The sequence below is a fragment of the Vicia villosa genome, linkage group LG6 (genome assembly GCF_029867415.1).
Source record: "Vicia villosa cultivar HV-30 ecotype Madison, WI linkage group LG6, Vvil1.0, whole genome shotgun sequence".
Classification (NCBI taxonomy): Eukaryota; Viridiplantae; Streptophyta; class Magnoliopsida; order Fabales; family Fabaceae; genus Vicia; species Vicia villosa.
In genome coordinates, this window is record NC_081185.1 from 154,524,817 (window position 1) to 154,552,165 (window position 27,349).

The 27,349-nt window shown below is 34.6% G+C and overlaps 3 protein-coding genes and 2 non-coding genes across 5 annotated transcripts; 3 read left to right on the top strand and 2 right to left on the bottom strand.

Annotated features, from left to right (window-relative positions):
- Positions 1-2,858: 2,858 nt before the first annotated feature.
- On the bottom strand, positions 2,859-3,550 carry LOC131612853 (uncharacterized). The gene has a single exon (XM_058884606.1). The coding sequence runs from the start codon at positions 3,529-3,531 to the stop codon at positions 2,998-3,000; it is 534 nt and encodes a 177-aa protein (XP_058740589.1). The 5' UTR covers positions 3,532-3,550; the 3' UTR covers positions 2,859-2,997.
- A 1,640-nt stretch (positions 3,551-5,190) lies between these two features.
- On the top strand, positions 5,191-5,351 carry LOC131615263 (U1 spliceosomal RNA). Its single transcript, XR_009287690.1, has one exon. It is a non-coding gene; the product is annotated as a U1 spliceosomal RNA (small nuclear RNA).
- A 10,658-nt stretch (positions 5,352-16,009) lies between these two features.
- LOC131615264 (U1 spliceosomal RNA) lies at positions 16,010-16,170 on the bottom strand. Its single transcript, XR_009287691.1, has one exon. It is a non-coding gene; the product is annotated as a U1 spliceosomal RNA (small nuclear RNA).
- Positions 16,171-17,825: 1,655 nt separating this feature from the next.
- LOC131612854 (uncharacterized) lies at positions 17,826-18,483 on the top strand. Its single transcript, XM_058884607.1, has one exon. The coding sequence runs from the start codon at positions 17,830-17,832 to the stop codon at positions 18,361-18,363; it is 534 nt and encodes a 177-aa protein (XP_058740590.1). The 5' UTR covers positions 17,826-17,829; the 3' UTR covers positions 18,364-18,483.
- A 4,023-nt stretch (positions 18,484-22,506) lies between these two features.
- Positions 22,507-24,242, top strand: LOC131612855 (aldehyde oxidase GLOX-like). The gene has a single exon (XM_058884608.1). The coding sequence runs from the start codon at positions 22,566-22,568 to the stop codon at positions 24,240-24,242; it is 1,677 nt and encodes a 558-aa protein (XP_058740591.1). The 5' UTR covers positions 22,507-22,565.
- The last annotated feature ends 3,107 nt before the right edge of the window (positions 24,243-27,349 follow it).

Here is a 27,349-nt window from a genome sequence, read left to right on the forward strand (position 1 = left end):
GCGTTGGCTTGATAAACAAATCCTTAAATTTTTATTATACCTTTTGGGTTCCAAAAGGCACATGTCTCTTTGAACCTTATCAAGTGCTCATTATAATGTATAGAAGCGCTTTTGTTAAATTGAGGATCTCTAAAATCTACACGCACATGATTTTTCATTTCAAACAAAGATGGGTTCGCTAGTTGAAACTTGTAAGCTATCTTTTCTTAAGATAGTAGTCGTCCAAAATCTCCCATAATTTTTATTTTAAACATGAGTTTGTCAGTTGGAACTTGTAAGTTATCTCTTCTTAAGATAGTAGTCGCCCAAAATGTCCCATAATTTTTATTTCAAATATGAGTTTGTCAGTTGGAACTTGTAAGCTACCTTTTCTTAAGATAGTAGTCGTCCAAAATCTCCCATAATTTTTATTTCAAACATGAGTTCGTTAGTTGGAACTTGTAAACTACTTTTTCTTAAAATAATAGTCGTCCAAAATCTCCTAGAGTACGCCTAGGTGGGTTGTTTTTAATATGATTAACATTCCAATCCTTAACCGAGGTCTCAATGTTACTGCTGCAACTAATTCCAAATCGATTCCACGATAAAGATTTAACCCGAAAAATCACAGTATTAATGTCCAATTGATCACCTTCGAATAGAATTGCATTCCTAGTCAGCCAAATACTCCAAATCACTGCAAACCACAAAATTCTCTGATACTATTTCTTGATATTTACTAGCAAGAGAGAATAAAAAAAACAAACCCTGCCAAATTTGAGACGAAACTCTCAAAATTTGTCTGCAATAAAGTGAACACCAGAATTCCCAACCAAAAAAACAAACCCTGCCAAATTTGAGACGAAACTCTACAATAAAGAAAAAGGTGGCCTACTGATTCTTCATCATCAAAACAAAGAGTACTCATTGTGTCATGAGAACCACTAATTATTCCTCTTCTGCAAATTCTTGTTGGAAACCGATCAAGAAGAAATTTCCAACCGAAGAAACAAATATTTGAAAGAATGGGGTTCAAAATCCTTAAAAAAAGATGAGAGGGAATAAAATTCTGAACTGACTCTATCGCACATAACAAATACACAGCCTAGAATACACCGCTTTAACCGTTCACATTATAGACATATTTATCTAATAACCAATCAGAGTATGAGGCATGTATGTCCAACCTATCGATGACTCTTGATATGGGGCCTAAGAAGTAGCAGTCAAGTCCAACTTTCAGCTAGTGAATACTATCAAGTTAAAGATCTAATTATTAGCATTTTAACTTCTTTCCATAAAGATAATGGACATTCTTTTTTTTCTTCTAATTGGCATACTCCCTTCTATTTATTAAAAATAGATAGTTAAAGCAACAAATGTCTTTTTTAGGCAATGTATTTCTAACATTTCCTATTCTTTTTTACATTTTTGTTAGAGAAAACCTCAACAAAGATTGATTGAGTTCCTTGTGATCTCATCAACTAAACAACTTGTAGACATTTTTAAGAAGTCTTATTTTCTTCAACTTTTCACCAATATAATCTCTAAGCTTTTACTATAAACTTTGTATTGTCTAGCTTATAAGAGATATTAGTAATATATCACTTGTGATAATTGGAATAGTGGATAATTAGTTAGTTGGTTAGTTAATTGTTATAACTTTCTAATTCTTTGTTATAAGTTTCTATTTTTTAGTTATTAGAACCAAAAAGTACATGTCTCTTTGAACCTTATCAAGTGCTCATTATAATGTATAGAAGCGCTTTTGTTAAATTGAGGATCTCTAAAATCTACACACATAATTTTTCATTTCAAACAAAGATGAGTTTGCTAGTTGAAACTTGTAAGCTACTTTTTCTTAAGATAGTAGTTGTCCAAAATCTCCCATAATTTTTATTTCCAATATGAGTTCGTCTGTTGGAACTTGTAAGCTACCTTTTCTTACGATAGTAGTCGTCCAAAATCTTCCATAATTTTTATTTCAAATATGAGCTCGTCAGTTGGAACCTGTAAGCTACTTTTTCTTAAGATAATAGTCGTCCAAAATCTCCTAAAGTACGCCTAGGTGGGTTGTTTTTAATATGATTAACATTCCAATCCTCAACCGAGGTCTGAATGTTACTGCTACAACTAATTCCAAATCGATTCCACGATAAAGATTTAACCCGAGAAATCACAGTATTAATGTCCAATTGATCACCTTCGAATAGAATTGCATTCCTAGTCAGCCAAATACTCCAAATCACTGCAAACCACAAAATTCTCTGATACTATTTCTTGATATTTCCTAGCAAGAGAGAATAAAAAAGAACAAAGCTCTCAAAATTTGTCTGCAATAAAGTGAACACCAGAATTCCCAACCAAAAAAACAAACCCTGCTAAATTTGAGACGAAACTCTACAATAAAGGAAAAGGTGGCCAACTGATTCTTCATCATCAAAGCAAAGAGGACTCATTGTGTCATGAGAACCACTAATTATTCCTCTTCTGCAAAGTTGAATTCTTGTTGGAGGCCGATCAAGAAGAAATCTCTGAAACAAATATTTAAAAAAATTGGATCCTTCCAAATCTTTAAAAAAAAATGAGATGGAGTAAAATTCTAAATTAACTCTGGCGCACATAACAAATACAGTCTAGAATACACAGCTTTAACCGTTCACATTATAGACATATTTATCTATTAACCAGAGTAAGAGACATGTTTGTCCAACCTATAGACGACTCTTGATATGGGGCCTAAAAAATAACAGGCAAGTCCAACTTTCAGCTAGTGACATCACAAGTAAAAAGATACTATCAAGTTAAAGATCTAATTATATTGGATATATACACTTGATTTCAATATATATTGTAATAGTAGTTTAAACAATTTCCTTTTTAATACAATAAGCCATATTAAGCATATCATTCATTCATTCAATATCTACCAATAATAGGTAGCATTATGATACACAAGAACATAAACATATCTTACATTATTCTGAACCAAATTACAACACATTTACTATAGGCCAACTAGTCAACGTGAGGAATTTCATCTGTTGACAAGAAACTAAACACTGCTAAATCCTTAATACTACCTTTGATAAAAGTATACTTTCTAAGAACACCCTCTCTAACAAACCCAGCCTTTTCCAAAACTCTATGAGAAGCCTTATTATCCACATCAGCAAAAGCCTGCAACCTTAACAAATCAGAAAAATCATTAAACACATGTGACAGAGCAATCTTGATTGCTTTTGTGGCTATCCCATGTCCCCAGTAGTTAGCAGCAACAGCATAACCTATGTCAGCTTTGCACCTATCATCACCCGGCCAACGATATACAGAAACGAAACCGATGGAACGATCGTCGAGACAGATAGATCGGCGCCATGGGTGAGGTATGCAGACATCTTTGATGAATGTTAGAGCTTCTTCTCTTGATAAACATGTTTTCCATCGGATGTTTTTGGTTACCTCGTTGTCACCTGCCCATAAGAAGAAATCGTCAACGTCTGTTAGCTTGAATGGCCTCAGAGATATCCCAGACAGATCCACCTTTGCCATGTTAGTCAAATGCTCGCTGTTATTCTTGTTACCTACTACCCCCTATATTATATATTTGATTTATTGCAAGTTTTGCATTTTTATAATAGAGGTATAATAAACAACCGATTTCTAATAACATTATTTGAAAATTGACTTGAATTTAGGGGCAAAATATTTGTTAAATAAGTGTTTGTATTAAGAGAGAGAGAGGATATTAGATTTGAATACAAAGCCGAAGAGCTAGATCTAGAAGATTCTTCTGTTTCAACACAAAGAACCATGGCTGAAGTATACATTAACACCAACAGCAATGGTGGCACACCGTGTCAACATAGTCCCAAACGTTAATCCATCTCACTAAAATGCAAAAGGAATGTTCAACAAAATAAAATGAAAACGGAATTATTGCAAATTTTGTATGCTAACCCTTTTGCAGGTTTAAATCATAAAGACCCGTACACGCACACGCACCCCATGAAAACGGGATTATTACCACTACCGTTCATTTTTCACTACGCTACACCTTCTGAATTCATGGATCAACAAGGTTGAAATCCTTTTCACTACTTTTCTCTTCAAGGGCATGACCAAGATTGAGTACCTTTATAAAGCCTTGTTACTCTGCACATAAATAAAATTGCAAAGCCTGGTTAATGCAATCTAGTAACTGCCAGTGAAATCTTTATAGTTAAATAAGAGTTATTATGATTCAAAATATTATGATAACTAGAGTTATTATTTGATAATCACTGAATGATTTTTTTTTTTTTTTTGGGCACATGATCACAGTAATTGATATTGATCCAATCATTGAATGTTTTGCATGTAGTACCTACACTGACACTTGAGATTATCAGTGCCGGGGTCGTCTTTGGATACCTACACTTACAAATGGCAGCAATAGATGAAAAATGATGAAGTGGTGTACAACTGCAAGAAGGATGCTGATGTCTGCATATATACTTAATTAATTTGACTGCATTAATAATCACAATGGAACTTTGAAGTTAAGTAAGAGCTCACACACACCCCTTGATATGAATCCACCAGCAAATAGCAATGACTCAGAGTTGTAGTAGTAAATAAATAGAAGAAACAGATAGTGAAAAACTTGAAGCATATTATTAATTAACATAAAAAATGAGCAAATATATACTATGGGAAATGGCATCAGCTGGTAGATATCAAATACTAGCATTTATATATTCTTTGGATCTCACCAAGTGACAAAATTGAATCTGCAAACCTACTAATTAATGGTAATTCAGTTCATTTACGTAAGTAACTATTTGATGGAAAATGTAAGGAAAGTGTTGAGAATGTGTAAGTAAGAGAAGAAAACAGTGAAGTAGTATGACCCATTGAAATGGGAACATGTTAGTATATGGCAAGATTTGATATGGATGATGAAGTATTTTTTCTGTTAAAAAAAGGTGGCTATAACAATGGATTCCAACTAGAGATGATTAATCTATCATCATAAAAAATGTGGTTTAAGAAGAAAAAGTTTGGGCAGACACGTTTCACGCAGCTCTTGGTAACAAGGATCTCAAGTGTGACTAGTAGTGGCTTGTTAAAAAATTGAAGTAGCAATTTACTTAGTCCCACATCGGTAGACTTTTAGAAGTGCAATGTGATAGCAGGCTATAAGTAAAAAGTGACATGCAACGTTGCAACATACTTACCTGGATGGGGTCAATGGGTGATCATGAAGGCCCATGGCCTAGAATTGTGACCTCCATTGCACTTAGGAGGGGTGCTTTTCTAAGGTCTACCCAAGTGGTGGAGCCTACATCATAATTTGTTGCTGAGGGGGCCTGCGTTCGCGCGGCCCCCACCCAATTCAAGTTCAAATTTTTAACAGTTAATTAAGCTTATTTATACTTCGTAGATCTACAGCGTATCACAAATTTACTTGGTAGATGTATTACATATACTTGATCTCGATTTTAATGTTTTTTGGTTTTTGTTATTTAATATAAAGAAACAGTTTGCTAAACAAATTCAAATTTAACTATTTTGCTTTTAGCTTCTAGCCTGTATTCAAGAATGAGTCCCACATTGAGGGTATTAGCCTGTGGTGAAAATAAATAAAAGGATATCGGTGCCACTCAAGCACAACTAATCTAATAAAGCCTCTATGAGAAAACTGATGCATGCTATGTATTCTGCTTCATAGTAAAGATAAAGATAGTTTTACTAGTTCTAACAAAAGAAATTGATGCTTCTCTAATTAAAAATAAATGTGATTTGCAATGAATTTCATGTTATCTACGTCGTTGAAAATATGTATTTTGCAATAGATTTTTCATGTCATCTATGTCACTACACTACTTTGAGTATTTTGCAATAGATTTTTCATGTCATCTATGTCACTACACTACTTTGAGTATTTTGCAATAGATTTTTCATGTCATCTATGTCACTACACTACTTTGAGTCAGTGTAACCTTATATTTGAGATGCATCTTAATTATTCAATAAGTCTTCTATATTCCGTCGCGTCAACTTAACATTCTTCTGTAATCTTTGAAATTCACCATCTCTAATCTTTTGAGATTTTAACTAGCATATCTCATCTGGTGCATTTGCAGGCCTCTACTAGTTCTTTGAAACTCCTTGATCAACCATCTTAAACTCCTTGAATTCATCCATATAGACTTTTTTGCTACATGTTGAAATTGCTCAATTGGTAACAGTGAATTCCATTTGTGTATTTTGACGATCTGTCGTGTTTGAGATACTTCTGAAATATCATCTATTTTTAATTTATTTTTTTCGATTTGTTTGTAATTTGATCATTAATTGTGGTATTGTACCTTGAGCTATCCCCTACACTCATTTAAGTTGAATCTATTGCACCGTTTTTTAGTTTGAGCAATTTGGTCAAAACCAAAGTATACGTGCCTTGAATCACAAGTTAGAAGTCTTAAAATAAGGTTTGATTGAATCTTGATTTGAATCAAAACTTTGGCTGATTCGAATAAAATTTAAAAGAGAATTTTGGAATTTATGTGCTATTTAGATGATTTGAATTAAGGATGTTCCTGATTCGAATCAAAGATCTCCTTGATGCAAATCATGGCTAATTAATTGTTTTGAAAATCAACTAAGGTTCAATGTAATTGCTTGATTCAAATCAAACACGTTTCTAAAATTTATCACATTGATTCAAGTTATTCTTTCATCTGGTTCAAATCATAACTGCATGATCTAACTCAAATCAATTGCTCATTTTCTCACCTATTTTGTGTCTTGCCTTTATCATCTATATAAATCTTTTTAGACATTCTATTTATATACACATTGTTGAAGTTGTTGGTGTTCAACAATAATAAAAATAATCAAAAACTATATTTTCACAAACATTGAAAAACTTTGAATGTTTTTTCTTTTACAATTTCTATCTTAAGTCAAGCCTATAGAAAAATTTCATAGTGTGTTTATTGAGTTTGTCCTATTTAAGTGTTGTGTGAGATTATTTAGATCTTCAACCTTGAATTAAGAAATCTCATCGTTGCGGTGCTCAACTCCAACGATTGAGTGTGATTGGTAGACACAAAGTTCATTAGGGAATCTAATATTTTTTTCTTGAGACTGACTTACGTCAAAGAAAAATATTATTTTCTCTTCCATTGAAGACTTCGGTAGAATCAAGTGAAGATTGTTGTAAAACGAAGTTGCGAGTTTCTGAGATCCTTTAGTAGAACAAAGACTCGAACAAGGGACTTACAATAGGGTTGAATGAAGATTACTTCGGAATGAAAGTTTGGAACAAAGCTTTTGGTCTATCAAGGTAATCGACTCAAGATCAAGTGAAGATCTTTTGAATTCGATAGTTTTTTTTTGCCACTATAAAAGTGAAATCCACATTTAGACCTGTGTTTGCTTAGAAATTTGACTTGAAGTGTTCAATTTTATCTTGATTTTTTTTTTGTAACAAAAGATCTTGTATATTAATTTTAAAATAATGGAAGACCTAACAGATTTTCAGTGGTTCTCCATTGAAGATTGAACTAAGAGAAAAGCAATGAAGAATGCGCTGAACCAATATAAATCTGGTGTATAATCTCTCTCTCTCTCTCTCTCTCACACACACACACATTCCAGTATAGATTTGCATGACTTAGAATTTATCACTTTCTAAATTCACACGATGATAGGCTATCATTTACTTATAGTGATTTATTGTGTAAGTTTAGGTGTGTGATAGATCCAGGTAGGGGTGTTCGCGGTGCGCTTTGGGCGATTTTGGCACTAAAAATCATTCGAACCACAAGAGAAATAAACGTGCACTTCGGTTTAAATTGTCCATGCAAAAAATCATCACAAAATCCTATTCCTAAGGCAAGGTTTCTTCCTTTCCCGTTCATGAAAATCGGGCGCTTTGAAAATTCATAATTAATTCTCCCGAAGTCGAAAAATTACAATTTTTTGTGGGAGGGGCTCTTATATTGTGTTTAACAAGCCTGCAAAAAATTGTGAAAAAAATTCAAAGTCTAAGACGTTGAAATGGGAATATATGTCTGCAAGGAAAAAGGGACCATTCTGATGCAAACGTTAGGTGTGCAAATCAAACATATATAGGGGGAGGGAATTGGCTGGGCAGACTGGGACTTTGGCAGACGTGACTTGGGCATAGGCAGCAGCGACGGGGGCACGCCAATGGGTGTCCTAACTAGAAATACCGCAGCCTCCCCTCAAAATCAAATCAAATCGAGGAATTTTTCATCGACGAATCGATCGTTCTTGATCAAAATTTAAGATTTGGTAGGATTTTGCTGTGGTACCGTGCTTGCCACACGGAAGGTCTGCGAGCTGCCACAGGCGGTCCTGTCGCTGGAATGAAGTTGCGGGGGTGGTCGTCCTGCAACATCATAGAAACATAGAAACATATGGGTGAGAATACATTCTACGAAGTATAAGGTATAATAACAACAAAGGGTAGCACGACTCATAACATACATTCATATGACATAACACCAATCCATACAATATTACACATACTCATGAAACATTATGCCAATTCCTACGATGTTATACAAAATCATACGACATTATACAAAGTACACTTGAATGGTTATGCAATGCATTTTATCTTCTACTCCATATGCATGTGGTACTAGTCACTAAACTTATGATATATTATAAATGTACATGCAGACTACATTTCGACCATAAAACTCTCCTTGAGTTCTACAATTTATGAGTACACGTGAGCTACGTCCCAGACGACAACACTCTCTCTAAACTCAATATTTTGGAGTATATGAGAGCTACGTCCACACTACAACGCTCTCACTAAACTCTAATCTAGGTTGTACATGTGAATTATACCCGTACTACAACACTCGCGCGAGACTCAATAGCCCAGGAGTACAAGCGAGCTACATCCGTACTACAACACTCTCTAGACGCAAACCTGCTCTCACTTTAATATGATGCATGATCAAACATACGTGAATTTCTCTCGAACCTCCTTCCTCTTTTGAAACACACTTGCATTTATAGCCACATTAGGGCTTTACAATAGTTTACCAAACTTGTATAGACACATTCACAATGTTTGCCACATTAGGGGTTCACATTAGTTTTTATCAAACGTTAGACTCAAGTCCTACATTACCTTACAATCATTTATTAATCACAACATTACACATATATACAAGTATTATGAAATTTTATCATAATATTTTTAAATAAGATTTCTAACACGACTGGTCCCACCTAAATCAGAGCTACCAAACACAAGTTATATCAATTTCGACTCTGCCTCGTACCGAAAATAACAACAGCTACGGTGTGATCGTAGCTAATGCTACAGTTGTAGCAAGCCAATACATGTCCTTACCATTCAGAAAACAGAAACAACTATTATCTTCCAGTAGCTAATGCTACGAGCCGTAACTATAACCTAAAATTACGTGTTTCCTTTGTTTTTCTACGAATTTCAACAATTTCTCAATACTCAAGGCCTCACATTCAACTCAATAAACATCATATTACCGCATCGAAAAGCATTTAACATAAAGAAGCAATTTAACACATTCAAACATCATTTAAACATAACTTTGAACACAAAATCTATCCATATTAACATATCTCCATGGAGGTAAACACGAATTCCGAAATTATATATATAATCATGATCAAACATACCAATTTACACAAATACCTTAATGATCTATCATTCAAGAAGCAAACCCCAATCTAAGGTTCAGGACAATTCATCTCTTATAGAAATTTCCAAATGAATTAGGTCGAAGTCGGGGTTTAAGGGAAACCTCACTATCCTAAACACTAAAATATACATTATAGAATGAAATTTTGTTCTTCGCAGGACAGATGTTAGACATAATGTTTTGGATAATGTGTACAACTAGATTAAGATAGATTGGCAGAAAATAGAGAATAAATCATAAGACAATAAACAACACAAAAGAATTGGTAACTCAGTTCGGTGCAACGTCACCTACGTTTGAGGAGCTTTCAACCCAACAAAGGAAATCAACTCATAATAGTATTAGTATAAATATTCTTAGATGAACAACCTTTGTTCAATGTCTCTCTTCCTAATACTACATGTGTCTTTCTATTTAGGACTCCCCCTAAATATGAGAACCCCTCTCACTTTATCTCAACCACTAAACCTAATGATCAATACATAATGTAAATCAATGATTGTTGAATTACAACTCAACTAACATAAACAACCTTTATACCTTTGATATATGAACCTTAGGCGCTATAGAGGTTGAAATTCTAGCACTTACAAAACATGCTAATAATGATGCTTTAGCATCAGAACAATGCCAAGACAGATGTTGTGACATTTGTTTCTGATACAGAATAATAACATCAACCTGTAATGTATGTAAAAGGATAAACTACAGAGTGATAAACACCACTCAACACAAATCACAATGTCAAGACAGATGTTAGGACATCATCTACTGACATAACTCACTTTTACCAAACATAAATCATGCAGGATTAAATTGTAGAATGGTAAATCACACAGTCAATTGTAAACCCAATTCAATGCAACGTCTCCTACTCTAAGGGCTACCAAGCCAAGAAGGAAATTCACTATGACAACATTAGTTCTAAGCCTAAACAGTTCTAGCATACAACTTATCGCCTAATCACTACATTGTGCAACTTCTACCTAGAAATCACCATCTAGATATGAGATCCTCCTCTCACTTCCTACAAACAATCACCGCAGTGATAAAATAGTCTCAATCCTAGTTATTGTTTCAAAACAAGTCACAATCCCAGTGACCAAAACCAATCACAATTCTAGTAACTAGTAATCAAAACTGAAGATTACACTTCCAATACAACACAATACTTGATCTTGCTTAAAAGCTTTAACCAAGAACAATAATCAACTTTATGCTTAAAAGCTTCAAGAGTGAGAACAATAACTTGACAAACAGTCAACTATCAGTCTACCACATGGTACCAAAATATACATGGGTGACTCAAAACACAAGAGACTCTCAAAACCTAAGACTTCTAACCTTCCCCTAATTTTACAATTGTGGAAGACTTTGTTACATTAGGTCTAGGTTCCTCTTTAAATACTACTCAACAGTCCTCGAGCTTCAAAATCTTCACCCAAATATTACTTGATCCACAAGCTGAGAGTTGTACCAATTTTGCAGAGAATCTCCTTAAACCTTGGAATACAACATTAAGTTTCCTCAATTGTCTCAATATCCAATTTTAGAAACTTATGTACAATTAAATTAAAATAAAAATTATCTATCACGCTTCATTATTCGTGATTTAAATCTCAAAATCAACTTCAAAACCATTATCGATAACTTATAGAATCATGTTCTCAGACAATAGAATATTAAAGTCACACGATCTCAATCCGATGTTACATATCAGAGCAAGACCCTTTATTTAACGGAAATAAACTAAACGACTCCATAGCACTATCCTTACTCCTCAATATGTTATTCATGATCACCTGTGTGTTACCCACGTGGAGGTAACATTCAAATAGAAAGGGTGAGTAATCACAAACATTACAAAAGATATACGGAATATACATTATTAACAGTAATACCATCACCCCATCATGTACACACAATACCACTGAGACATCAATTCACATCACCATATCATCAAATTATCTTTTACACCAACCATCATGCAAGCATACAAACTATGAATTGCAACTTCACTGACTCATGCATGTGGTACCAAAACATCACTGATGACATTAAGTCTTCTACCTCCAAAGATCCTCACCAATATGATCGATTCCCACTTGGAACCGGAGCACATATTTTAAACGCACACAACCCGCACAATGGGATTGATGCCACCACTGGACTGGAGTCCTACAAATCACCACCGAACCGAAATCCTAACATATGCCATGAATGCATACAATGAAAAACATCACGACCTTGGCTGGTCAAAGTGCATCATCATTCACGTACTCGTCACAACATCATATTCACAAACAACATCTTTTGCATCAAATCATTATTATAATTATTGTCAAGGTACATATATATTATCAAGGTACATATATATCATCAAACATGAATTTCATAATACGTCATGCCTCAACATACATCACATCCTCACAACAGTCAACATACATCACATCCTCACAACAACTTCACAATACATCATAGTCATCATAAGAATAAGGGGACATCACCAAGTATCAATCATACTAATTATTCTCACATTCCCCACAAAACAACATAACTCGAAACACTTGGAAACACACATAAACGTGTTGAAGAGGTGGAATTCTGACATGAAAATAACTTTACATAAAAGTGTGTTAAATCAACTTTCAAACGGTTTGAACGACGCGTCAAACAGACACCCTAGTCAAAAGTTATTAATTTTTAAAATTTGGGAAAATCTGTCAGTTTCAGTAAGGTAACCGGTAACCTCATGATGTAATCGGTTACATCATCCTTCCCATCCCCTGTTACGCAATTTTTGACGATGTAACCTGTTACATCACTGAACCACTGCTAATTTTTGTAAGATTCTTATCGATGTATCCGGTTACCTCATGATGTAACCGGTTACATCACTAAAACAAAGCCAAAAGCCTACAATTTTTCTGCTAAGAAAATCCTCCTCTTAGGCCCAAAATTCCATCTTGTAACTAAAACAAAATCAGTCAACCACACAACTTCTAACACATATGATACACTACATTCCTCAACAATTTACCACATCAATTTCATCATTTGTATTCGATTATAGAGGTCAATTCAAAGACAATCAACACCGAAACCTAAGATTCGATAATCTCCACATACATCTAAACCCCATATCAATTATAATGAAATGATCATCCCATTACCTTAGATTTTCTTAGCTTCGATCCTCTCTTCGAGTTTCTACTGAATCTCCTTGTTCCTCAGTGCCCCAACTCTTCTTCACAATGTATTTCCAAATTTTCACGATCGTAGAATAACTCTTTTTCTCTTCTCCCTTCCTTTTGTCATTCTTGCCCCTTGGACCCTTACTATCATTTTCCCCATTTGTCCTAAATTACTATAATTTAAATTATTAAAAATAATTCTAATAATATTATTAAATCTAAATAATTTTCCTCTAAAGGAATTCATACTGCTCCTCAATGTCTCACACATAGCACCACCAAATATCACAACTCATCAAAATAATCATCATAATTCACATATAATTTGAAATAATTATTAAAACTTGGTTAAATAATTATTCAGAAATTTCGGGGTGTTACACCAGACCATATTTAAAGACCATATTAAGAATGTAATTTCATGTATATCATTCTTTAGACTTGAGATAAATTTGTAAGATGCAATTTTATGTATCAAATCTTAAACTTATTGACAATTATAAACTTTTTTTATGGTAATGTATGAATGATAAAATTTAAAATTATATTTTCCTCTATATATGTAAGTGTGACTCGATAATATTTTTGTAAAAAATCGAACCAATCCAAACTGCATTAGTTTGGTTCGGTTTATTTTTGAAAGTCAACCGAATCAAACCGAAGTGCACGCTTATTTCTCTTGTGGTTCGAATGATTTTTAGTGCCAAAATCGCCCAAAGCGCACCGCGAACACCCCTACCTGGATCTATCACACACCTAAACTTACATAATAAATCACTATAAGTAAATGATAGCCAATCATCGTGTGAATTTAGAAAGTGATAAATTCTAAGTCATGCAAATCTATACTGGAATGTGTGTGTGTGAGAGAGAGAGAGAGAGAGAGAGATTATACACCAGATTTATATTGGTTCAGCGCATTCTTCATTGCTTTTCTCTTAGTTCAATCTTCAATGGAGAACCACTGAAAATCTGTTAGGTCTTCCATTATTTTAAAATTAATATACAAGATCTTTTGTTACAAAAAAAAAAATCAAGATAACATTGAACACTTCAAGTCAAATTTCTAAGCAAACACAGGTCTAAATGTGGATTTCACTTTTATAGTGGCAAAAAAAACTATCGAATTCAAAAGATCTTCACTTGATCTTGAGTCGATTACCTTGATAGACCAAAAGCTTTGTTCCAAACTTTCATTCCGAAGTAATCTTCATTCAACCCTATTGTAAGTCCCTTGTTCGAGTCTTTGTTCTACTAAAGGATCTCAGAAACTCGCAACTTCGTTTTACAACAATCTTCACTTGATTCTACCGAAGTCTTCAATGGAAGAGAAAATAATATTTTTCTTTGACGTAAGTCAGTCTCAAGAAAAAAATATTAGATTCCCTAATGAACTTTGTGTCTACCAATCACACTCAATCGTTGGAGTTGAGCACCGCAACGATGAGATTTCTTAATTCAAGGTTGAAGATCTAAATAATCTCACACAACACTTAAATAGGACAAACTCAATAAACACACTATGAAATTTTTCTATAGGCTTGACTTAAGATAGAAATTGTAAAAGAAAAAACATTCAAAGTTTTTCAATGTTTGTGAAAATATAGTTTTTGATTATTTTTATTATTGTTGAACACCAACAACTTCAACAATGTGTATATAAATAGAATGTCTAAAAAGATTTATATAGATGATAAAGGCAAGACACAAAATAGGTGAGAAAATGAGCAATTGATTTGAGTTAGATCATGCAGTTATGATTTGAACCAGATGAAAGAATAACTTGAATCAATGTGATAAATTTTAGAAACGTGTTTGATTTGAATCAAGCAATTACATTGAACCTTAGTTGATTTTCAAAACAATTAATTAGCCATGATTTGCATCAAGGAGATCTTTGATTCGAATCAGGAACATCCTTAATTCAAATCATCTAAATAGCACATAAATTCCAAAATTCTCTTTTAAATTTTATTCGAATCAGCCAAAGTTTTGATTCAAATCAAGATTCAATCAAACCTTATTTTAAGACTTCTAACTTGTGATTCAAGGCACGTATACTTTGGTTTTGACCAAATTGCTCAAACTAAAAAACGGTGCAATAGATTCAACTTAAATGAGTGTAGGGGATAGCTCAAGGTACAATACCACAATTAATGATCAAATTACAAACAAATCGAAAAAAATAAATTAAAAATAGATGATATTTCAGAAGTATCTCAAACACGACAGATCGTCAAAATACACGAATGGAATTCACTGTTACCAATTGAGCAATTTCAACATGTAGCAAAAAAGTCTATATGGATGAATTCAAGGAGTTTAAGATGGTTGATCAAGGAGTTTCAAAGAACTAGTAGAGGCCTGCAAATGCACCAGATGAGATATGCTAGTTAAAATCTCAAAAGATTAGAGATGGTGAATTTCAAAGATTACAGAAGAATGTTAAGTTGACGCGACGGAATATAGAAGACTTATTGAATAATTAAGATGCATCTCAAATATAAGGTTACACTGACTCAAAGTAGTGTAGTGACATAGATGACATGAAAAATCTATTGCAAAATACTCAAAGTAGTGTAGTGACATAGATGACATGAAAAATCTATTGCAAAATACTCAAAGTAGTGTAGTGACATAGATGACATGAAAAATCTATTGCAAAATACATATTTTCAACGACGTAGATAACATGAAATTCATTGCAAATCACATTTATTTTTAATTAGAGAAGCATCAATTTCTTTTGTTAGAACTAGTAAAACTATCTTTATCTTTACTATGAAGCAGAATACATAGCATGCATCAGTTTTCTCATAGAGGCTTTATTAGATTAGTTGTGCTTGAGTGGCACCGATATCCTTTTATTTATTTTCACCACAGGCTAATACCCTCAATGTGGGACTCATTCTTGAATACAGGCTAGAAGCTAAAAGCAAAATAGTTAAATTTGAATTTGTTTAGCAAACTGTTTCTTTATATTAAATAACAAAAACCAAAAAACATTAAAATCGAGATCAAGTATATGTAATACATCTACCAAGTAAATTTGTGATACGCTGTAGATCTACGAAGTATAAATAAGCTTAATTAACTGTTAAAAATTTGAACTTGAATTGGGTGGGGGCCGCGCGAACGCAGGCCCCCTCAGCAACAAATTATGATGTAGGCTCCACCACTTGGGTAGACCTTAGAAAAGCACCCCTCCTAAGTGCAATGGAGGTCACAATTCTAGGCCATGGGCCTTCATGATCACCCATTGACCCCATCCAGGTAAGTATGTTGCAACGTTGCATGTCACTTTTTACTTATAGCCTGCTATCACATTGCACTTCTAAAAGTCTACCGATGTGGGACTAAGTAAATTGCTACTTCAATTTTTTAACAAGCCACTACTAGTCACACTTGAGATCCTTGTTACCAAGAGCTGCGTGAAACGTGTCTGCCCAAACTTTTTCTTCTTAAACCACATTTTTTATGATGATAGATTAATCATCTCTAGTTGGAATCCATTGTTATAGCCACCTTTTTTTAACAGAAAAAATACTTCATCATCCATATCAAATCTTGCCATATACTAACATGTTCCCATTTCAATGGGTCATACTACTTCACTGTTTTCTTCTCTTACTTACACATTCTCAACACTTTCCTTACATTTTCCATCAAATAGTTACTTACGTAAATGAACTGAATTACCATTAATTAGTAGGTTTGCAGATTCAATTTTGTCACTTGGTGAGATCCAAAGAATATATAAATGCTAGTATTTGATATCTACCAGCTGATGCCATTTCCCATAGTATATATTTGCTCATTTTTTATGTTAATTAATAATATGCTTCAAGTTTTTCACTATCTGTTTCTTCTATTTATTTACTACTACAACTCTGAGTCATTGCTATTTGCTGGTGGATTCATATCAAGGGGTGTGTGTGAGCTCTTACTTAACTTCAAAGTTCCATTGTGATTATTAATGCAGTCAAATTAATTAAGTATATATGCAGACATCAGCATCCTTCTTGCAGTTGTACACCACTTCATCATTTTTCATCTATTGCTGCCATTTGTAAGTGTAGGTATCCAAAGACGACCCCGGCACTGATAATCTCAAGTGTCAGTGTAGGTACTACATGCAAAACATTCAATGATTGGATCAATATCAATTACTGTGATCATGTGCCCAAAAAAAAAAAAAAAATCATTCAGTGATTATCAAATAATAACTCTAGTTATCATAATATTTTGAATCATAATAACTCTTATTTAACTATAAAGATTTCACTGGCAGTTACTAGATTGCATTAACCAGGCTTTGCAATTTTATTTATGTGCAGAGTAACAAGGCTTTATAAAGGTACTCAATCTTGGTCATGCCCTTGAAGAGAAAAGTAGTGAAAAGGATTTCAACCTTGTTGATCCATGAATTCAGAAGGTGTAGCGTAGTGAAAAATGAACGGTAGTGGTAATAATCCCGTTTTCATGGGGTGCGTGTGCGTGTACGGGTCTTTATGATTTAAACCTGCAAAAGGGTTAGCATACAAAATTTGCAATAATTCCGTTTTCATTTTATTTTGTTGAACATTCCTTTTGCATTTTAGTGAGATGGATTAACGTTTGGGACTATGTTGACACGGTGTGCCACCATTGCTGTTGGTGTTAATGTATACTTCAGCCATGGTTCTTTGTGTTGAAACAGAAGAATCTTCTAGATCTAGCTCTTCGGCTTTGTATTCAAATCTAATATCCTCTCTCTCTCTTAATACAAACACTTATTTAACAAATATTTTGCCCCTAAATTCAAGTCAATTTTCAAATAATGTTATTAGAAATCGGTTGTTTATTATACCTCTATTATAAAAATGCAAAACTTGCATTAAATCAAATATATAATATAGGGGGTAGTAGGTAACAAGAATAACAGCGAGCATTTGACTAACATGGCAAAGGTGGATCTGTCTGGGATATCTCTGAGGCCATTCAAGCTAACAGACGTTGACGGTTTCTTCTTATGGGCAGGTGACAACGAGGTAACCAAAAACATCCGATGGAAAACATGTTTATCAAGAGAAGAAGCTCTAACATTCATCAAAGATGTCTGCATACCTCACCCATGGCGCCGATCTATCTGTCTCGACGATCGTTCCATCGGTTTCGTTTCTGTATATCGTTGGTCGGGTGATGATAGATGCAAAGCTGACATAGGTTATGCTGTTGCTGCTAACTACTGGGGACATGGAATAGCCACAAAAGCAATCAAGATTGCTCTGTCACATGTGTTTAATGATTTTTCTGATTTGTTAAGGTTGCAGGCTTTTGCTGATGTGGATAATAAGGCTTCTCATAGAGTTTTGGAAAAGGCTGGGTTTGTTAGAGAGGGTGTTCTTAGAAAGTATACTTTTATCAAAGGTAGTATTAAGGATTTAGCAGTGTTTAGTTTCTTGTCAACAGATGAAATTCCTCACGTTGACTAGTTGGCCTATAGTAAATGTGTTGTAATTTGGTTCAGAATAATGTAAGATATGTTTATGTTCTTGTGTATCATAATGCTACCTATTATTGGTAGATATTGAATGAATGAATGATATGCTTAATATGGCTTATTGTATTAAAAAGGAAATTGTTTAAACTACTATTACAATATATATTGAAATCAAGTGTATATATCCAATATAATTAGATCTTTAACTTGATAGTATCTTTTTACTTGTGATGTCACTAGCTGAAAGTTGGACTTGCCTGTTATTTTTTAGGCCCCATATCAAGAGTCGTCTATAGGTTGGACAAACATGTCTCTTACTCTGGTTAATAGATAAATATGTCTATAATGTGAACGGTTAAAGCTGTGTATTCTAGACTGTATTTGTTATGTGCGCCAGAGTTAATTCAGAATTTTACTCCATCTCATCTTTTTTTTAAAGATTTGGAAGGATCCAATTTTTTTAAATATTTGTTTCAGAGATTTCTTCTTGATCGGCCTCCAACAAGAATTCAACTTTGCAGAAGAGGAATAATTAGTGGTTCTCATGACACAATGAGTCCTCTTTGCTTTGATGATGAAGAATCAGTTGGCCACCTTTTCCTTTATTGTAGAGTTTCGTCTCAAATTTAGCAGGGTTTGTTTTTTTGGTTGGGAATTCCGGTGTTCACTTTATTGCAGACAAATTTTGAGAGCTTTGTTCTTTTTTATTCTCTCTTGCTAGGAAATATCAAGAAATAGTATCAGAGAATTTTGTGGTTTGCAGTGATTTGGAGTATTTGGCTGACTAGGAATGCAATTCTATTCGAAGGTGATCAATTGGACATTAATACTGTGATTTCTCGGGTTAAATCTTTATCGTGGAATCGATTTGGAATTAGTTGTAGCAGTAACATTGAGACCTCGGTTGAGGATTGGAATGTTAATCATATTAAAAACAACCCACCTAGGCGTACTTTAGGAGATTTTGGACGACTATTATCTTAAGAAAAAGTAGCTTACAAGTTCCAACTGACGAGCTCATGTTTGAAATAAAAATTATGGAAGATTTTGGACCATAGTACGAGCTCATGTTTGAAATAAAAATTATGGAAGATTTTGGACGACTACTATCGTAAGAAAAGGTAGCTTACAAGTTCCAACAGACGAACTCATATTTGAAATAAAAAATATGGGAGATTTTGGACAACTACTATCTTAAGAAAAAGTAGCTTACAAGTTTCAACTAGCAAACTCATCTTTGTTTGAAATGAAAAATTATGTGTGTCGATTTTAGAGATCCTCAATTTAACAAAAGCGCTTCTATACATTATAATGAGCACTTGATAAGGTTCAAAGAGACATGTACTTTTTGGAACCCAATAGGTATAATAAAAATTTAAGGATTTGTTTATCAAGCCAACGCTCATGGACATAAGCATCAAAAATTCAGATTTGCACATCATACGCAATCTCAACAACATATCAGAGCACGAATTTCATATCAATTGCAACAACAAAATAGTTTTCACATAAACCTCAATCAAATACACAAGTCTCGACAATGGAGAAAAACCTAGAGAAGGGTGAGGATCCCTCTCTATCCTTCATGCATTTGACACTAATATTAGAGCAATTCTCTTTCCACCCCTTACCTAAAAAATTTCAGCAATCTCCAAGCTCTAGCTATAACTTCATCCTTCCCACAAACCTTTGTTTTTCTTCTTCTCACACATGCCTCTTTCTCCCAATTCTCAAATCCACCTACAAACTATTTGGCTCCCTCCCTATTTGGTCTCAATTATCATGTGAATAGACCATTAGCATAAGATGCTGCTCAGGCGTGCTAGATGACATGCAAAGAACAGAGACGCACATTGCCGTAACAAATAATTTAAGCATTTACAGTAACAAAAATGTAGGAAGATAATTATCTATAAGTGAGATCAATTTTCCTCAATTTCTATTCGAAAATCGTAAACAAATGAGTTGAAACTGAAATATGTTAATTTTCAGAATAATACTACACTGGATCAGTGAAATAAGAAAATAAGAGACTGTAAATACTACACTGAAATATGTCAATTTCTCTGCTCAAAATTTGGGTGGCTGTAAATGGGTCTTTCGAATCAAACGGAATCTGGATGGATCGATTGATCGTTACAAGGCTCAGTTAGTTGCCAAAGGGTTTCACCAACGCCCTGGTTGTGACTATACGGAAACATTCAGTCCCATTGTTAAATCGGCGACCATTCGAATTGTTCTAACACTTGCAGTTCATCAAGGGTGGTCCATCTATCAACTTGATGTCAATAATGCATTTCTTCAAGGGACGCTCAAGGAGGAAGTATTTATGGTTCAGCCACCTGGCTTTGTCAACAAAAACTTCCCTAATCATGTTTGCCGCCACAAAAAGGCACTTTATGGGTTGAAGCAGGCACCTCGCGCCTGGTATACGAAATTTCGAGTATTTCTACTCTCCATTGGCTTCGTTAATTCAACTACAGATGCATCTTTATTCATCCACCAAAAACCGGGTGTTACTCTGTACTTATTAGTATATGTTGATGATATAATTGTCACTGGGAGTTCTTCTATAGAATTATCAAGCCTCATTGCCACATTTGCCGTCTGTTTCTCGTTGAAATATCTTGGATGCCTCAACTATTTCTTGGGTGTCGAAGTAATTCCTTCCGCTACAGGTATGTTTCTTTCACAAAGGAAATATATCACTGATCTGCTACATAAATCAGGCATGGCAGATGCGAAACCAGCATCCACTCCGTTATCTGCAACTGTTCAATTACTCAAGGATTCTGGTGATCTCCTGCCTTCCCCAACTGAGTACCAAACGCTAGTTGGAAGTCTTCAATACTTGAGTCTTACACGCCCAAACATCGCCTTCAGCACCAACAAACTTGCACAGTTCATGCAGAACCCAAGAACGGTGCATAAGTCTGCACTCAAAAGAGTGTTCCGTTATCTAACAGGCTCGTGTGACAAAGGAATTGTAATATCGGCAACTGCTCCGCTGAATTTTTATGCATACTCAAAAGAGCATGGATTTCATATCAATTACAACAACAAAATAGTTTTCACATAAACCTCAGTCAAACACACAAGTCTCAACAATGGAGAAAACCTAGAGGAGGGTGAGGATCTCTCTCTACCCTTCATGCATTTGACACTAATATTAGACAAAGACCTGTACTTAGAAGTCAACCAAACCACATTATGATTTTGACTTTTACTCCGAAATTGTCAAAATTTTACTAGAACTAAATGAATGTGCATGTGTTTCTAACAAAACCTCTCAACAATGTAGGCAAAGACCTGTAATTAGAAGTCAACCAAAACACATTCTGATTTTGACTTTTACTCCAAAATGAAATGATGCTTGTTAGTGATGCAGAGGGAATGTGAACAGATAATTAAAAGCAAGCAGTCACTCTTGGACCATTTACAATTTACATTCAATTTTTAGACACAAATGAAAGTGACGACTTTACAAACATTCAAATGAAATTGAATACTCTTGACTCTTCACCCATCTGAACCTTTGAAGTTTGAAATATGCAATAAAATAAATTGTACCCTGAGTCTATGAAATACTCTTGGTTCCTTAATCCACGTATAAATGAATGAATGACATTAAGATCAAATAAAATGCTTGAAATATGAATAAATATTTATAGTGTTTAACATTATCTGAAATATTTTTATTCCTTAATAAAAATATTTCACATAATTCACAATCTAAGTTCAACAAATTAATTATCAAACTATTTTTATGTTGTTTCGACTCATTGCTCGCTCCAGTTTAAACTAATTAATTGTATTTTGAAAATTTTAAAAAATAAATTATTCCAAACTAAAAAAAACACATCCGAAATACTTACCAACTTGACAAGTCCATTGCCTAGTCTTTCTTTGTTTCTAAACATGTGGAATTCAAGATCTCCCACATGTGTTTAGAATCACATATCTTGGCCTTAAACAACATTCCTTGATTATCTCCCCTTTAATTGCCGATTTCATCCCTTCATTCAAAGAAACTTTCCATCAAAACCCATCAATACATATCTCATGTTGTATTTAATCATTCCGTTAAATTATGGATTCTATTAATTTTATACTAAACAAACCTAAATCTCACCAACACTTCACTAGTAAAAATACTAATTAAACTCTACCTCTACCTCTTTTTTCTCCCACACAATGAACTCTATCACATTAACCCTAATTTTCCTCATATTATCTTCACTAATCCCACATTTTCATCTCACACTATCATCATCATTATCATTCTTATTACCCTTTAGCAATCAAGGAAAATGGCAGCTATTACAACCAACCATTGGAATCTCAGCCATGCACATGCAACTTACACGCAATGACAAAATCATCATTTTCGATCGAACCGATTTCGGCCCTTCGAATCTACCTCTCCCCAATGGCAGTTGTCGAATGGATCCATTCGATACCGCCCTTACAACCGATTGCACTGCTCACTCGGTTATTTACGACATTATATCAAACACCTTCAGACCATTAACTGTACAAACAGATACATGGTGCTCCTCAGGTTCTGTCCTCCCAAACGGTACATTAGTCCAAACCGGCGGTTTCAACGACGGCGAACGCCGCATTCGAATGTTTACACCGTGTTTCGATAATACTTGCGATTGGATCGAGTTCCCGAGCTACTTATCGGAGAGAAGATGGTATGCAACAAATCAAATACTACCAGATAGCCGCATTATCATAATCGGAGGTAGAAGACAATTCAACTACGAATTCGTTCCTAAAGAAACAACATTATCTTCTTCGTCTTCTTCAATTCATCTACCTTTTCTTCAAGAAACCAACGATCCAAGCGAAAACAACCTATATCCTTTCGTTCATCTTCTACCAGACGGAAACCTTTTCGTATTCGCAAACACACGATCAATACTACTTGATTACAAAAACAACGTGATCGTTAAAGAGTTTCCCGAGATTCCAGGTGGTGATCCTCACAACTATCCAAGTTCAGGCTCATCAGTTCTTCTTCCACTCGACGAAAACCAAGCCTCCGTCGAAGCTACAGTCATGATTTGCGGAGGAGCGCCTCGAGGATCATTCGAAGCAGCTTCGAAGCAAAACACGTTCATGAAAGCACTTACAACATGTGGATTTCTCAAAGTAACAGACTCAAACCCTAGCTGGGTTATGGAGGAAATGCCAATGGAAAGAGTGATGGGAGATATGTTAATTCTACCGAACGGCAATGTTATTATAATCAACGGTGCTGGTTCCGGGACTGCTGGTTGGGAAAACGGCCGTCAACCGGTTTTAACACCGGTGATATTCCGTTCATCGGAGACAGAATTATCGAAACGGTATAGTGTGATGTCACCGGCTTATAGACCTAGGCTTTATCATTCTTGTGCAGTGGTGTTAAAAGATGGAAGAGTTTTAGTTGGTGGTAGTAATCCACATGTATACTACAATTTCACTGGAGTTGAATTTCCAACTGATTTAAGCCTAGAAGCTTTTTCACCACCGTATATGTCGCCGGAGTTTTTTCCGATACGGCCAACGATTAGGCATATCACCAACACTATATTAGGGTATAGGGTTTTTTATTATGTTACATTTACAGTAGGTAATTTCGGTTCGGCGAGCGATGTTTCGGTTAGGTTATTGGCGCCGTCGTTTACGACACATTCTTATGGAATGAATCAGAGGATGGTGATTTTGAGGTTGATTGGAGTAACAATGGTGAATTTGGAGACTTATTATGCTACTGTTTTGGGACCATCTACTCAAGAAATTGCACCACCTGGTTATTATCTTTTGTTTTTGGTGCATAAGGGTGTGCCTAGTTTTGGTGAGTGGGTGCAACTCATGTAATGTAGTTGAAGATTGGTTTATTTAGATGGTTGTTTGTTAGGTAAGTATGAGTTAGGAGAGATTGTTAGGTTAGATGGATGCAAACTATCATGAAGAATGGATTGTTTTGTTTCTTTCTTTTGTTAATTTTGTAGGTAGGCCATCATTATTTGTGTTAGAATTTGAATTCTATTGAAGTTTATTAATTATTTGAGTTTTAATTAGTTGATTAGATGCATTATAATTTTGTAAAATATATGAATTAAATCCAAATAATACTCCAAGAGTTAATACTTTATTTGTTCCCAATCATTTGAGTCGAAAAAGGTTAACATAGATTCTTTTTAAAAGAGAAGCTTGGACCCTTAAACGTGATTTGAAATCTTGGAATCATTAAATTTTCGGTGATCTTGATTCTCAGATTGTTTCTTTGAGGGAAGAGGTAAATTCTCTAGATGCTAGAGTTGAGTGTGGGGTTTTTTGTGGGGGGGATGGACTCTAGGAAGAAGGTGGTGTCATATCTCTGGTCTCTTCTTTGTATTAGGTTAGAGAACATGTTAGGATTTTTTTTGGTTAAAAACTCTAAAAGCTTTGTTGGAAGTGGAATACCTTATAAATATGTTTTTATCAGCTTTTGCGTCAAATTTTTTGAGGTTATCTTTTTTATTGTTAAGAATAATATTTTTACATAAAATAAAATATAAGTGATACATTTATATAGATCATAGGGCGCCCGCTTTAGAATTGGTCTTATAAAGACCCGATTCATGACATATCAAGCAATGCTTACTACATCGGCACATACATATTTAGGAATATTAGTCTCATTCAACATCATCCTTCCAAGCTCTTCTAGTGATCTATTTTTCCTCTCTACTACCCCATTTTGTTGGAGAGTTCATGAAGTGGCAAAGACTCGTTATAAATATTTTTCAATTCCTCATTTCAGAATTCCCCACTGTGGTCGCTTCTAATGGGTGTAATGTTTATTTCTTCTTCGTTATGGATAACCTTGGCTAGTTTTTGAAAGGAAGAAAAAAATATCTATTCTGTCATATAGGAATAATGTCCATGTGTAACGAGAGTAGTCATCTGCAATTACAAGGGCATACACTTCTAAAAAAACAAGTATTAGCGTCAACCGTTTACTGACGCTACCAACATAAAAATCAACGTTATATCAGGTTTAGCGTTGACTTAGCATCGATGGTGGGGGCAGGCTAAAAGGCTCGAAGGTAACAAGTTAGTGTCGGCCAAAAGAGTCGTGTCTAAAATAGCCTCGACAAGTCCGAGGCTAAGCCAACACTAAAAAACCAAAATTTGAAAGTTAACAAAAACATAATTAGCGGGGGCCAACCGACGCTAGAGTTAAACTTTAATAGTCAACAAAATTTGATAGCGTGAGCCTGACCCAAGCTAAAATCAAACTTCAAGAGTCAACAAAATTTAATAGTGTGGGCTGACCCATGCTAATGTCAAACTTCAAAATCAACAAGACGCTAAATTTATACTTCAAAAGTCAACAAATTATGTTTAACGGGGGCTGGCATATGCTAAAGTCCAACTTCGATAGTCAACAAATTATGTTTGGTGGTGGTCAGACTTCAAAAGTCAAACTTTCAACATTATATTTTCCATCACTAGTATATTTTCCCCCTACAAACTAACTCAGATGAGAACATAATACACCTAGAGAAACATAAATTTAACAACAAAATTACACAATAAAAAAAGAAGAAAGTGAATATCAAGTCTTAATGTCATTAGTGATCTCACATAGTAAACTATATACTCCAAGGTGTTGTATCTATGATTATAAAACTTAATTTGTCTGTTTCCAATTTTAACAATTTAAGCTCCTCCTGAAAAAACTTGTTCAATTTCTATTCCTTTGGCAGTGGAGATAGAATTAAATTTAGGGTTAAATACACGACACTCCCCTGCCATTAGAGCGAGATTCGGTTTTGCCCCATGAGGTTATTTTTTTATGAAGACACCCTTGTAAAAGTGTTAATCCACTTTTACCACACCCTTTTACTCCACATGCTAACTAGGTGTTGACTTAATGGCTTATGTGGAAATAGAATTAGATGACTATATACTGTTACTTGAATATCTCAATCTAGGGTTTGTTTTCTCCCATCGTTCCATACTTGCCCTCTTTTCTAGAAATTCTCTCGAAATTCTCCTACATCCTTCTTCGTTTATATATCGGTTCTCCGTTGTTCTTCTTTGTCCACTCAATCGGAAGCATGGTTGGATGCAGTTCTCGTGGAAGCAGTGTTAATTCAGTCTCATATCCTAGTTTGCCGAGATGTGGGTCGCCAACGCAGTGCAAAACCGTAATCAAAAGTTCTGGAAATGTCGAAATGCTGGGGTGAGTTTGTTTCTGGATTAACTGTCGAGAATTCTTAGCAAGTTTTGATTTTTATTAATGCTAACAGAGGTGCAAATAATTTTTTATAGACTGGGAATAACTGTGAATTATTCCTATGGGATGACGAAATTGGAGACTTCAACAAAGGGGAAACTGTCATTCATCCATTTTGTAAGAAGTGTGAGGTACTAGAACTGAAAGTGGAATCCGTAACACTGAAATTAGAGAAATTGAAGATGAAGCTTGAAGCTCAGAGAAGGAATTAACAGTTGACCTCCATATTTAGTCTTAAGATGACAACCATCAACCCCAATAAAAGGTCTACAACCATTTATGAACCCTTTTTACATCCCTCAGAATAGAAATAGAAAGATCCAAGCCTTGGTTGGATGGAAGGTGATGGTATCTCAATGTTGATCTTCACAGTATTTCCAGCACTTACCTTATGCAGTTCAGCTGCATATCTCCCCAGATTTGCATATTGCTTGTCTGCATCTCTTTCTATGATTTTTCTTGCAATCAATTTCGCTTTCCATGCCCTTGCCACAATTATACCCACTGAATAGTTTTGCCTCATATCTTGAATAATATCACATATCCTCACATTGTCAGAAGTCTACATTTTCTTTACCACAACCTTAGCCACCCACTTTGAATTTGCAGATCTATTATCCAAAATCCTAGCACATGTGTGGGTGTCCTTTATAGTCTTAATTGCATAGGTTGGCTGATGACCCACTTTAGAACAAAG